Source organism: Coregonus lavaretus (assembly GCF_964263955.1).
Source record: "Coregonus lavaretus genome assembly, chromosome: 18".
NCBI lineage: Eukaryota > Metazoa > Chordata > Actinopteri > Salmoniformes > Salmonidae > Coregonus > Coregonus lavaretus.
Window position 1 is genome coordinate 28,075,462 of NC_140005.1, and position 13,047 is coordinate 28,088,508.

Sequence of the window (13,047 nt, forward strand, 5' to 3'; positions counted from 1 at the left end):
TGTTTTAAGTAGTTGAACATGTTATTACTCCAACCTCGTGAAATTGACAAACTGACACGTTTTCATTTTCGTCAAAAACAACTTTATATCGGAGTGCCATTGATTTGACGCACTGAACATGTGCAGTTCCGCGCGAGACGAGCATTAGACCAGATTACGTGTTTCTGCGCATGAGTTTAGCTAGCCAACGTCGCCATGACATCGCCTGCAAGTGTGGTCGGGGATTTCTATTGGAGAAGCAGATTCTGCCTATCTTCTTACTGTATTGTCTTTGGCTGAACAAACCAGAAGCAACTCATTTCCGTTTTTTAGGACTACAAGCTAGCGAGCTCATGATAACGAAAGATAACACTACCAGATTCGTTAGCCTACATTTAATTAAAATCAATTTTGCTGCAATAAAGCTACAAAATGGAAAATACCAAACCTGAAATGAATTGGCTAAAATGTGTGATCTGTATGCAGTTGTCACTAGTTACCACAGCCACTTTTTTTTTTAAATCATTTAAGGTTAGGGTTAGGCAGAAGGTTAGCAGTGTGGTTATGGTTAGGGTTAAGTTTAAAATCACATTTAAATAAGACAAATTGTAGAAATAGGCGGGGTTTATGACCTTGTGGCTGTGGTAACTAGTGACGGCCTCTGTATTGTGCTGTGGCAGTGAGCGTGGGGGTTACCACGTGAAATCCTAGGGACAGGTTTGTATTCCAGTGTTTCCACTGCAGTCATTTAACTGTGGCACTACGCTTCGCCACAGCAAAAATCATTGCCACCACACCAAAAAAATATGAAACATAAAATAATATTTATGTCGAGGGACACTTTGAAGATGCTAGAACATTCCACATTTACTTTTCCTCTGCAAACAAAACGAGTAATGAATAGAAAAATCAGATAACCCCATAGTTGAATAGTTTATCTATTTACCTAGTCGGCTAACAAGCAAGCTATAACAACTCCAACACTGCACATTTTGCAGAAATTAATGGTCAAATACCAATCAGATTAATGTAATTGTTTATTTCAAGGTATGTCTTTATTTTTGCTGAACTGCCTGATCTTTATTAGCCGATATATCATGGTAGCCAATATTTGTGTTAGCCATTATACCTGGATTTACTGCTGCTAGTAACGTTAGTAACGTTGGCACTCAGTTTAGCATGTGGCTAGCAATACCTACCATCGGCCAACAACAGAGTTTTAGCCAGTTTGGTTATAGACGTTCAATGTCTACTATGATGGTAGAGGTTTATCTTGACTTTGTGTAACAGTACAAGAAATGTGGTCCTCTGTAGCTCAGCTGGTAGAGCACGGCGCTTGTAACGCCAAGGTAGTGGGTTCGATCCCCGGGACCACCCATACACAAAAAAAATGTATGCACGCATGACTGTAAGTCGCTTTGGATAAAAGCGTCTGCTAAATGGCATATTATATTATATTATATAAATGCTGATGTGCTGAACTGCTAATAAGTGATGTGTTTCAAGGCTGCTAGTGGATAACTAGTAGGGGGTAAGCCCGCAGGGGTGTAAAAGGGGCTATGCTAAAAGCCTGCGTGCTGTATGTGCAAACATTTTTGTTTTGCTATTGCAGAATAAAGAAATCACATGATAAGTTGGCGTTATTCAGAGGGCCAAAATATATTTTCCGGTATGATGTGAGTCTTTCACGTCTTATGTGGACAGTGGCTTCCCTCCTGCTGTGTATTCACTTGAGTGTTCTTCTGTTGACGTCACTTTTCCGAACGCTTTTCCGACATGACTTCGGTCAAATTCTGATAAATATACATTTCACCCAAGATACAACTGTAAAGTGATATGTCGTATTGAGGCTTTTAGTTGAAAGGATGAAACCAATCAGAATGTTTAACACCAATGCAATTCTGCAATCTTCCCTTTAAGTAACCTTCTGTCTTATGTAACCATACCAAACGTAACATATCTTACTAATTTGAATGTCCCTGATTTTTGTTTATGATGTTACGTCTATTTTATGAGACCAGGCTGCTCTTATATGGGGACATTGTCATTGTGCATGCTGGTGTAGGATATGACAATTCTACACAGCAAAATCAATTGTCTGTGTGGATTTTTGGAAACTACTTGTTTTCTCTTTCACTGTACACAGACAGCAGTTTGAGAAAAATCTATTATTGGAGAGCTACCCTATAGACCAAGGTATTCAGGCTGTTGTAAAACACCTGGTTCTTGATTTGCCAGTTGACTTAGGAGTGTAGTGCTGGGCTGGAAGAAAGAACTGCACAGAACCAGGGTTGGTGACCTCTGGAAAAAGTCTGTAGGCCGGTACAACTTCTTTATGAATAAAACATTATGGCAGGTACATTAGCCCATCTTTGACAAGATATCACCATATCAATAGAAAGGAAATGTGCTGGTATCTAGTCTAGTCTATGCAATGTTGTTTTACAGATTCATAAACTACTTTATAAGTCATTTTAAAAGCACCAACCTTTTATCGAAATGGCTTTAGGCCTATTATCTCCCAGCACTAGGCTAGGCTATACAGTTCACACTATAGAATGAACTGAAATAGCTTACCTAAAAAAACAATCGAGAAAACCATGAAGGATAGTATTGCTGAGCTTCAGTACAGCACACACTGAGCCAAGGGCATGTGCTGGCCTATGTTGCTTGCTAACAGTTTTGGCATCTCACAAGGGCGTGTGAGTGAGTGACCTCCAAGTAGTTGTGATATCTGAGTTGGGTGGCTTTTACAACGCCCTTCTCTGAAACTGTATTCTGTTCCTCTTAATTACAATTCTCTAGAGTTGATTTACTGATTACAATAAGAATTAAGTAACTCTCTGCAATGCAATGGGGACATCATCCAGTAGCCTTGTTGTTTGACTTGCCACTCAACATTGTGTAAAGCTTCAGAAAGTATTCACACCCCTTGACTTTTCCACATTTTCTTGTGTTACAGCCTGAATTTAAAATAGATTATTTAGAGATTTTTTTCACTGGCCTACACACAATACCGCATAATGTCAAAGTGGAATTATGTTTTTCAAGTTTTACAAATTAATAAAACATTCAAAGCTGAAATGTCTTGAGTCAATAAGTATTCAACCCCTTTGTTATAGCAAGCCTAAACAAGTTCAGTAGTAACAAATTGCTTAACAAGTCGCATAAGTTACATTGACTCACTCTATGTGCAATAATAGTGTTTAACATGATTTCTGAATGACTAGCTCATCTCTGTGCTCCACATTATCTGTAAGGTCCCTCAGTTGAGCAGTGAATTTCAACCACAAAGACCAGGGAGGCTTTCCAATTCCTTGCAAAGAAGGGCACCTATTGGTAGATGGGTAAAAAATAAAAAAGCAGACATTGAATATCCCTTTGAGCATGGTGAAGTTATTAATTAAACTTTAGATGGTGTATCAATATACTCAGTTACTACAAAGATACAGGCGTCCTTCCTAACTCCGTTGCCAGAGAGGAGTTTAATGGCTGTGATAGGAAAACTGAGGATGGATCAACAACATTGTAGTTACTCGGCAATACTAACTTAAATGACAGAGTGAAAAGAAGAAAGCTTGTACAGAATTTAAAAAAATATTCCAAAACATGCATCCTGTTTGCAACAAGGCAAATATACTGCAAAGAATGTGGCAAAGCAATTAACCTTTTGTCCTGAATATCAAGTGTTATGTTTGGGACAAATTCAATAAAACACATTACTGAGTACCACTCTCCATATTTTCAAGCATAGAAGGGGCTCAATCAGGTTATGGTATCCTTGTAATCGTTAAGGACTGGGGAGTTTTTCAGGATAAAAAATAAACGCAATGGAGCTAAGCACAGGCAAGATCCTAGAGGAAAACCTGGTTCAGTCTGCTTTCCACCAGACACTGGGAGATTAATTCATCTTTCAGCAGGACAATAACCTAAAAACACAAGGCAAATGGAGTTGCTTACCAAAAAGACTGTGAATGTTCCTGAGTGGCCAAGTTACAGTTTTGACTTAAATCTATTTGATAATCTATGGCAAGACCTGAAAATGGTTGTCTGTCTTGACCCATGGGGCGGCGCGCAATTGGCCCAGCGTCGTCCAGCGTAGGGGAGGGAATGGCCGGCAGGGATGTAGCTCAGTTGATAGAGCATGGCGTTTGCAACGCCAGGGTTGTGGGTTCGATTCCCACAGGGGGTATAAAAAAATAAATAAGTATAATAATAATGTGACTAACTGTAAGTCGCTCTGGATAAGAGCGTCTGCTAAATGACGTAAATGTAAAATGTAAATGTCTAGCAATGATCAACAACCAATTTGACAGAGCTTGAAGAATTTTGAAAATAATAATGGGCAAATGTAATCCAGGTGTGGAAAGCTCTTACAGACTTACGCAGAAAGATTTAGCTGTAATCGCTGCCAAAGGTGCTTCTACAAAGTATTGACTCAGGTGTGAATACTTATGTAAATTAGATATTTCTGTATTTCATTTTAATACATTTGCTAAAATAAAAAAATTACATGTTTTCACTTTGTCATTACAGGGTATTGTGTGGGTGAGAAATCTATTTAATCCATTTTGAATTCAGGCTGTAACACAACAAAATGTGGAATAAGTCAAGGGGTATGAATACCTTCTGAAGCCACTGTAGGCCTTAGTAGTCTATAACTGGGTAACAATAGGCTATATGGCTCATGTATCCATTCCTCTCAGTTCCTCTTGACTTTGTTATATTCAGTTTTACTTCCTTAGTTTGACAGAATTGACAGCCTTTGCATTTCAACATCTTTCCCAGTTGTATGCTATGGCCGGGTCTCACTGTTATGTTATTATGAACAAGTAAGCCTAAACTCACAGAATTACTGTTACTAAAATAACCAGTTTCTATCATGTGCTCTTAAGTTATATTATTAGCGACTGATATAACTTAAGGGGTCTAGGTCTCGTGTGGGGCAAATCCACATTCCTGAGAATAAGTAATCATACACTTCATGAGTTCAGCCTAATCCACCATGTTTTCTTGAGATATGCTGATGACTGACCGAGCCTGATAAAATCAGACATTTGCAATGGGGGGGAAGGGACAGCTTGTCACATTGGGTTATTATGGGTATCTCATTTTAGAAGCCTCTTTATATCCTATTCCCTAGTTCTCACTGATATTAAAGCCTTGGGTTTAGTATGTCTAGGCGAGTGTTATAGTCTAGCTTGCATTAAAATAGAGCAACTATAGAGTTTCACCTATTCAGACGACAGGATCATGATTATGACAAAGGAAAGGAAGTCTTTCAAAGCATTGAGACACACTGGCAGTCTTGGAGCAGACCAGACTTCAAGAGAAAAACTTGAAAAAGTAAACAAAATGTTATTATCTTCAGTAGGTCAGTTGGTGGAACAGAATCAGTCTATATTAACCTATACAGTACATCAATGTCAGTGATGATTGCACACTTGTTTGAAAGGGGCCCTAATAATTGCTTAGGGGTTTCCACACGTGCTGAGCAGCCTCTATTAATACGTACAGCTGACCTAATCTTCCAACAACATTGTTAACAGCACAAGGTTGTAATTAGCGATTAGTGCACAGTATTGGAAATATTAGCTAAAAACATCTCTCCAGTGAGGGGCGCCCCTTCAGAAGTTATCTTATCTTTCCTTGTGTGTATTTTTCAAATGAAAATGTTTCCACCTTACTGCTATTTAGATGGGTTTTCAGGTGAAATTCCAGATACCAGTACATAGCTAAGAAGCTACTGGGAAAGAAAACATCTAGAGAAAGTTTATAACAACTAATCTGGGCCCTACTTTGATTTTAATAGAGAGCAATCAATGCCACTTGGTGTTAGTGATAAGGAGGGCACATAGCAGGTGTTTCCATCACAATAGTCAATTGACCCTTCCCATAAGTAGTGGAAGTAATGATACAGTATATTGGTATTACAAGGACAAGTTCAGGGTCCGTTTTGTTTCAAAGAACTATAAGTTGTTGCCCTTCAAATACAGGCCTGAAAAAGGGGTTGGATGTATTGCCTAAAACAATAAAGCAATTAGTCATAGCTATGTCACTTATTCAATAAATATCTCAAGGACTTTTAAGTCCCTCACCTACTATCTGTCCTAATTCTTTCCCCTTTCCCCACAAAGTCACTACTTTTGAGAGCTTTCTGATTTTTCTCTTTTAGTAGAACTGCACTGTGAGTGGCCCTCAGGAACCAGGTCTGGCCGCCCAGGGAGGGAGCAGGGTTCTGGGTGTAGGGTGCCCCGGCCACTGGGCCTATGGAGCAGATCCACTGGGTGAGACACCGCTGGCAGCAGCTGGTGGCCGCAGAGTCAGGTCGAGGCAGGTACTCGGCCCCGGCTGCCCTGCCCACCAAGAGTTCCCCAAAGCACCACAACGCACAGCGGCTCACTGGCAAACGGAGGACGGTCATCGCCCGCCACGGACCCCACCAGCATGAGTACGACAGCGTCTCCAAGGGATGCCAGGGCAACGGCATCCGCACCACCAAGTATAGCCTTCTGAGCTTCATTCCCATGAACCTGTTCCAGCAGTTCCACAGGTGAGAACCAGAACCACATGCTGATTTACACAGGGGATGGGGTAGACCATATTATAATCGGGTAATCATGTTTGTCGATGTCGGGAATTAACTTGCATCAAGCAGGAGTGCCTAGGAGGCACTTGATTATAATTTGGTAATCATGTTTGTTGTGAATTAACTCAAAATGAGCAGATGCCAAATGGAGACTGCAGTGCACCCACAAGGGTACAGGTAACCTTAGGGCAGGGGTTCCCAAACTTTTTTGGTCCGAGACCCCATTTTGATATCAAAACATTTTCTTAACCCCACCATGTAAAACAATTGTATGTTATCAGCTAACAATCCCACTGGGCAAAAACTGGTTGCATTAATGTTAACAAAACAAAAAAATCTGATGACATTGAATCAATGTGGAAAACTGATTGGATTTGCAAAAGTCCTCAACGTAAGGCAATTTAGTCTTTTTTTCACCCAACTTTTAACCTAAATCCAATGACATGGTGAAATGTTTTGTTGATTTCACGTTGAATTAACGTTAGTTGACATCTCAACCAAATTTAAATCAAAATTAGACGTTGAAATCACGTCTGTGCCCAGTAGGATGTTTATTTGTTTTATTTGGGCTATGTCTTTTACAAATTAGTCTGACAGTATTTTTGACCGTACTTAAATCTGAAGACAGTATGGTTTGAAGTGACTGAAATGTATTGGGAAATGCATAAGATCATCAGGCAATAATGTTGTATGATCTTCTGTGTAGAAAAGTCATTGATAAAGAATTGATGTTCTTTTTCCCCCGGTCTGATTTAGTGCCTGGTCTTGTCCACTCAGTTCTAACGGCTTGTGGGCATAGTAGAGAGAAACCGCTGTTTTTATTATAACCACATCTAGCAGCTACCGGAGGTTACTGACGTAACCCTGGTTCTATGAACCAAGCACACATTTTCTCTCACGACCCAATTTTTATATCAGGAGACCCGACATAGGGTCCCAACCAAGGGGCCAGGGTTTCGGTCTAGAAACACGGTTTCAACTACTACTTCAGTTTTGCTTCGGTACTGCAGTTTAACTGACAACCGGCCCAGAAAGACCATTTCTATAGACTGCCACATAGAGAAGTTAGATTAGAAAATTCCTAATAAGACACTTTAGTCGTCATCTTTGTGAACAAAACATCCATAGAATTATTCAAATAATTGTTGCTGAGGCCATTTTTTCGCCATCACTCACAGCCGAAGATATTAACATTTTATATTCATCCAATGTCTGCCATGTTTTTGGATGACGTGATTACGTCGTCACTGCTCGCGCTGCTTCCTGAGTGCTAGTGCACATGTGATGTTCGTCCGTATAAACCGGATGCAACCCGGATATAGACGGTCCATGAATTGGCTAATGCGAACATGAGTAGATTACCTTGAAAACAACGGTCGGACATCTTAAACACAGTCTCCCCTACAACCCCTACTTTGGGAAGCCCTGCCTTAGAGGGTCGATGTGGAATTTATCAAACCCCTATTGCCTCTCCTCATCAGGGTGGCCAACCTGTATTTCCTGTTCCTGGTGATGCTGAACTGGGTCCCAGTTGTGGAGGCCTTTCAGAAGGAGATAACCATGATTCCCCTGGTAGTGGTGCTCATCGTCATCGCCATCAAGGATGCCCTGGAGGACTACCGCCGCTACCGCTTTGACCAGAAGGTCAACAACAACGTCGCCACAGTATACAGCGGGTGAGTGGGCAGGCTTGACAACAATGGCCATAATGGCCAGGGTTGATCGTTTTTAAGGGGAATGGATCAACAACAGTCACTGTGTTGTTACATTCTACTACATACATAGTTATGGAGTTGAGCATTTTTAGTAATTACACAATACACAGAGAGAGCCTAAAGCTGAGGACAGGTGATCCTTACATTGGAGCTGATGTTGATTATTGTAGATTCAGTTGTCTGTGTTAGTGTATGTGGTATTAAGGAGCACCATACATACAGCACATACATTTACCCATTCCTTTGTGCTGTCCAGGGTTTCACAGACCATCTAGGAAGTCATAAAAGTTCAACTTTGAGTTGTTTGTTTTTGACGTGAAGTAGTGTGGAAGAGTGGCTCTATTGGTCAGCGAGATGTAGTGATAGTGATGTGCAGTAGAGAAACTCTCCACCACAGCAGAAGTTAAGCTCTCCCCCGCAAAGTAGCTACAGTCAGGGGAAAAAAGTATTTGATCCCCTGCTGATTTTGTACGTTTGCCCACAGACGAAGAAATGATCAGTCTATAATTTTAATGGTAGGTTTATTTGAACAGTGAGAGACAGAATAACATCAATGTTATAAATTGATTTGCATTTTAATTAGGGAAATAAGTATTTGACCCCCTCTCAATCAGAAAGATTTCTGGCTCCCAGGTGTCTTTTATACAGGTAACGAGCTGAGATTAGGAGCACACTCTTAAAGGGAGTGCTCCTAATCTCAGCTTGTTACCTGTATAAAAGACACCTGTCCACAGAAGCAATCAATCAATCAGATTCCAAACTCTCCATCATGGCCAAGACCAAAGAGCTCTCCAAGGATGTCAGGGACAAGATTGTAGACCTACACAAGGCTGGAATGGGCTACAAGACCATCGCCAAGCAGCTTGGTGAGAAGGTGACAACAGTTGGCGCGATTATTCGCAAATCGAAGAAACACTAAATAACTGTCAATCTCCCTCGGCCTGGGGCTCCATGCAAGATCTCACCTCGTGGAGTTGCAATGATCATGAGAACGGTGAGGAATCAGCCAAGAACTACACGGGAGGATCTTGTCAATGATCTCAAGGCAGCTGGGACCATAGTCACCAAGAAAACAATTGGTAACACACTACGCCGTGAAGGACTGAAATCCTGCAGCGCCCGCAAGGTCCCCCTGCTCAAGTAAGCACATATACAGGCCCGTCTGAAGTTTGCCAATGAACATCTGAATGATTCAGAGGAGAACTGGGTGAAAGTGTTGTGGTCAGATGAGACCAAAATCGAGCTCTTTGGCATCAACTCAACTCGCCGTGTTTGGAGGAGGAGGAATGCTGCCTATGACCCCAAGAACACCATCCCCACCGTCAAACATGGAGGTGGAAACATTATGCTTTGGGGGTGTTTTTCTGCTAAGGGGACAGGACAACTTCACCGCATCAAAGGGACGATGGACGGGGCCATGTACCGTCAAATCTTGGGTGAGAACCTCCTTCCCTCAGCCAGGGCATTGAAAATGGGTCGTGGATGGGTATTCCAGCATGATAATGACCCAAAACACACGGCCAAGGCAACAAAGGAGTGGCTCAAGAAGAAGCACATTAAGGTCCTGGAGTGGCCTAGCCAGTCTCCAAACCTTAATCCCATAGAAAATCTGTGGAGGGAGCTGAAGGTTCGAGTTGCCAAACGTCAGCCTCGAAACCTTAATGACTTGGAGAAGATCTGCAAAGAGGAGTGGTACAAAATCCCTCCTGAAATGTGTGCAAACCTGGTGGCCAACTACAAGAAACGTCTGACCTCTGTGATTGCCAGCAAGGGTTTTGCCACCAAGTACTAAGTCATGTTTTGCAGAGGGGTCAAATACTTATTTCCCTCATTAAAATGCAAATCAATTGTGTTGATGTGTTTTTCTGGATTTTTTTGTTGTTATTCTGTCTCTCACTGTTCAAATAAACCTACCATTAAAATTATAGACTGATCATGTCTTTGTCAGTGGGCAAACGTACAAAATCAGCAGGGGATCAAATACTTAATTCCCTCACCGTATCTACCCACAAGGGTGCGTGCTCAGCCCACTCCTGTACTCCCTGTTCACCCATGACTGCGTGGCCAAGCATGCCTCCACCTCAATCATCAAGATTGCAGACGACACAACAGTAGTAGGCTTGATTACCAACAATGACGAGACCGCCTACAGGGAGGAGGTAAGGCTCTTGGAGTGTGGTGGCAGGAAAATAACCTCTCACTCAACGTCAACAAAACAAAGGAGATGATCGTGGACATCAGGAAACAGCAGAGGGTGCAACCCCTATCCACATCGACGGGACCGCAGTGGAGAAGGTGGAAAGCTTCAAGTTCCTTGGCATACACATCACTGACAAACTGAAATGGACCACCCACACAGACAGTGTGGTGAAGAAGGCGTAATAGAGCCTCTTCAACCTCACAAGGCTAAAGACATTTGGCTTGGCACCTAAAACCCTCACAGACTTTTACAGATGCACAATTGAGAGCATTCTGTCGGGCTGTATCACCGCCTGGTACGGCAACTGCACCGCCTGCAACCACAAGGCTCTCCAGAGGGTGGTGAGGTCTGCACAACACATTACCGGGGGCAAACTACCCGCCCTCCAGGACACCTACAGCACCTGATGTCACAGGATGGCCAAAAAGATAATCAAGGACATCAACCACCCGAGCCACTGCCTGTTCACCCCGCTATCATCCAGAAGGCGAGGTCAGTACAGGTGCATCAAAGCTGCGACCGAAAGACTGAAAAACAGCTTCTATCTCAAGGCTCAGACTGTTAAACAGCCATCACTAGCACATTAGAGGCTGCTGCCTATAGACATAGACTAGAAATCACTGGCCACTTTAAGACATGGAACACTAGCCACTTTAATAATGTTTACATATCTTGCATTACTCATCTCATATGTATATACTGTATTCTATACTATTCTACGGTATCTTAGTCACTTTAATAATGTTTACATATCTTGCATTACTCATCTCATATGTATATACTGTATTCTATACTATTCTACTGTATCTTAGTCCATGCCGCTCTGACATCGCTCGTCCATATATGTATATATTCTTAATTCATTCCTTACTTAGATTTGTGTGTATTGGTTATATGTTGTGAAATTGTTTGATATTACTTGTTAGATATTACTGCACTGTCGGAGCTAGAAGCACAAGCATTTCGCTACACCTGCAATAACATCTGCTAAACGTGTATGTGACCAATACAATTTGATTTGATGTTTTCTCTATCTTAACCTCACCCTGGAGACTCAACGTCCTGGATCATGATAGACAACGACAGTAAAACAGAGTGGGCAGTGAATCAAGAGGCAGAGCTCGGTCGATCGCGAGTGGCTGGAAATGCTGGAAAGATACAAAGGTCGGCTTGGATTTAAGTCAAGTTTTACCAGTGAGTAAACCCTCTGGATTTGAACTGGTGGAGTTTTTCACAGGTCTTAGGAGTCATGTACAGCTTGGAGCGGCCAGTCCAAGGACAAAGTTCCAGTCCGAAGGACCAACTGGGGAGGAAGAGGAGGACGGTGGTTTCCTCCCTCACAGAGGATGAAGAGCTGACGGAAGTCCACAAGTCATACAGCAGTAACAAGGTGACCAGCACCAAGTACTCCTTCCTCTAATTTGTCCCCAAAAACCTGTTTGAACAACTCCACCGCTTCGCCAATGTCTATTTCCTATTCCTGGCAGCTCTGAACTTTGCCCCAGTGGTCAATGCCATTCAACCAGAAATCAGCATTATCCCCATTCTCCTGGTGCTGTCAGTGACGGCCGTGAAGGATCTCTGGGAAGATTGTAGGAGACACAAATCAGACAAGATCATCAACGGACGGATATGTGAGGTTTACAGCAGGTAAATACACTGAGTGTACAAAACATGAGTTGCACCCCCTTTTGCCCTCAGAACAGCTTCAATTCGTCTGGGCATGGACTCTACAAGGTGTCGAAAGCATTTCACAGGGATGCTGGCCCATGTTGACTCCAATGCTTCCCACAGTTGTCAAGTTGGCTGGATGTCCTTTGGGTGGTGGACCATTCTTGATACACACGGGAATCTGTTGAGTGTGAAAAACCCAGCAGCGTTGCAGTTCTTGACACACTGAAACCGGTGCGCCTGGCACATTTTACATTTCCATTTTCCATTTTAGTCATTTAGCAGACGCTCTTATCCAGAGCGACTTACAGGAGCAATTAGGGTTAAGTGCCTTGCTCAAGGGCACATCGACAGACTTTTCACCTAGTCGGCTCGGGGATTAGAACCAGCGACCTTTCGGTTACTGGTACAACACTCTTAACCACTAAGCTACCTGCCGCCCCACCTACTGCCATACCCGGTTCAAAGGCACTTAAATATTTTGTCTTGCCCTCTGAATGGCACACATACACAAACCATGACTCAATTGTCTCAAGGCTTAAAAATCCTTCTTTAACCCATCTCTTCCCCTTCAACTACACTGATTTTTAAAGTGGATTTAACAGGTGACATCAATAAGGGATCATAGCTTTCACCTGGATTCACCTGGTCTATCTATGTCATGGAAAGAGCAGGTGTTCCTAATGTTTTTTTGACACTCAGTGTACATTCATGGTAGATCTGCGTAGAGCAAAGTGCTGTTCGTTATCTCTCAGTTGGAGCAAATGGAATTCAAATGGAATTAGTACTGCTCACAAACTGGTTAAACTGACTGAAAACGGTTTGAAATGCTTGAGATCCGCTTATACTGTAGTTATTAGGAAAACAAACACCATACTCTACGTGTCTTTTAT

At 42.2% G+C, this 13,047-nt stretch overlaps 1 protein-coding gene across 1 annotated transcript in view; it reads left to right on the forward strand.

Moving 5' to 3' along the window:
* Positions 1–13,047, forward strand: part of atp10d (ATPase phospholipid transporting 10D) — a 44,775-nt gene that overhangs the window by 787 nt on the left and 30,941 nt on the right. Inside the window, exons 2-3 of the mRNA XM_084181892.1 lie at positions 6,155–6,532; positions 8,050–8,244. Of these exons, the coding sequence (XP_084038018.1) occupies positions 6,249–6,532; positions 8,050–8,244 (479 nt within the window). The 5' untranslated portion in view covers positions 6,155–6,248. The remainder of the gene's footprint in view (positions 1–6,154; positions 6,533–8,049; positions 8,245–13,047) is intronic.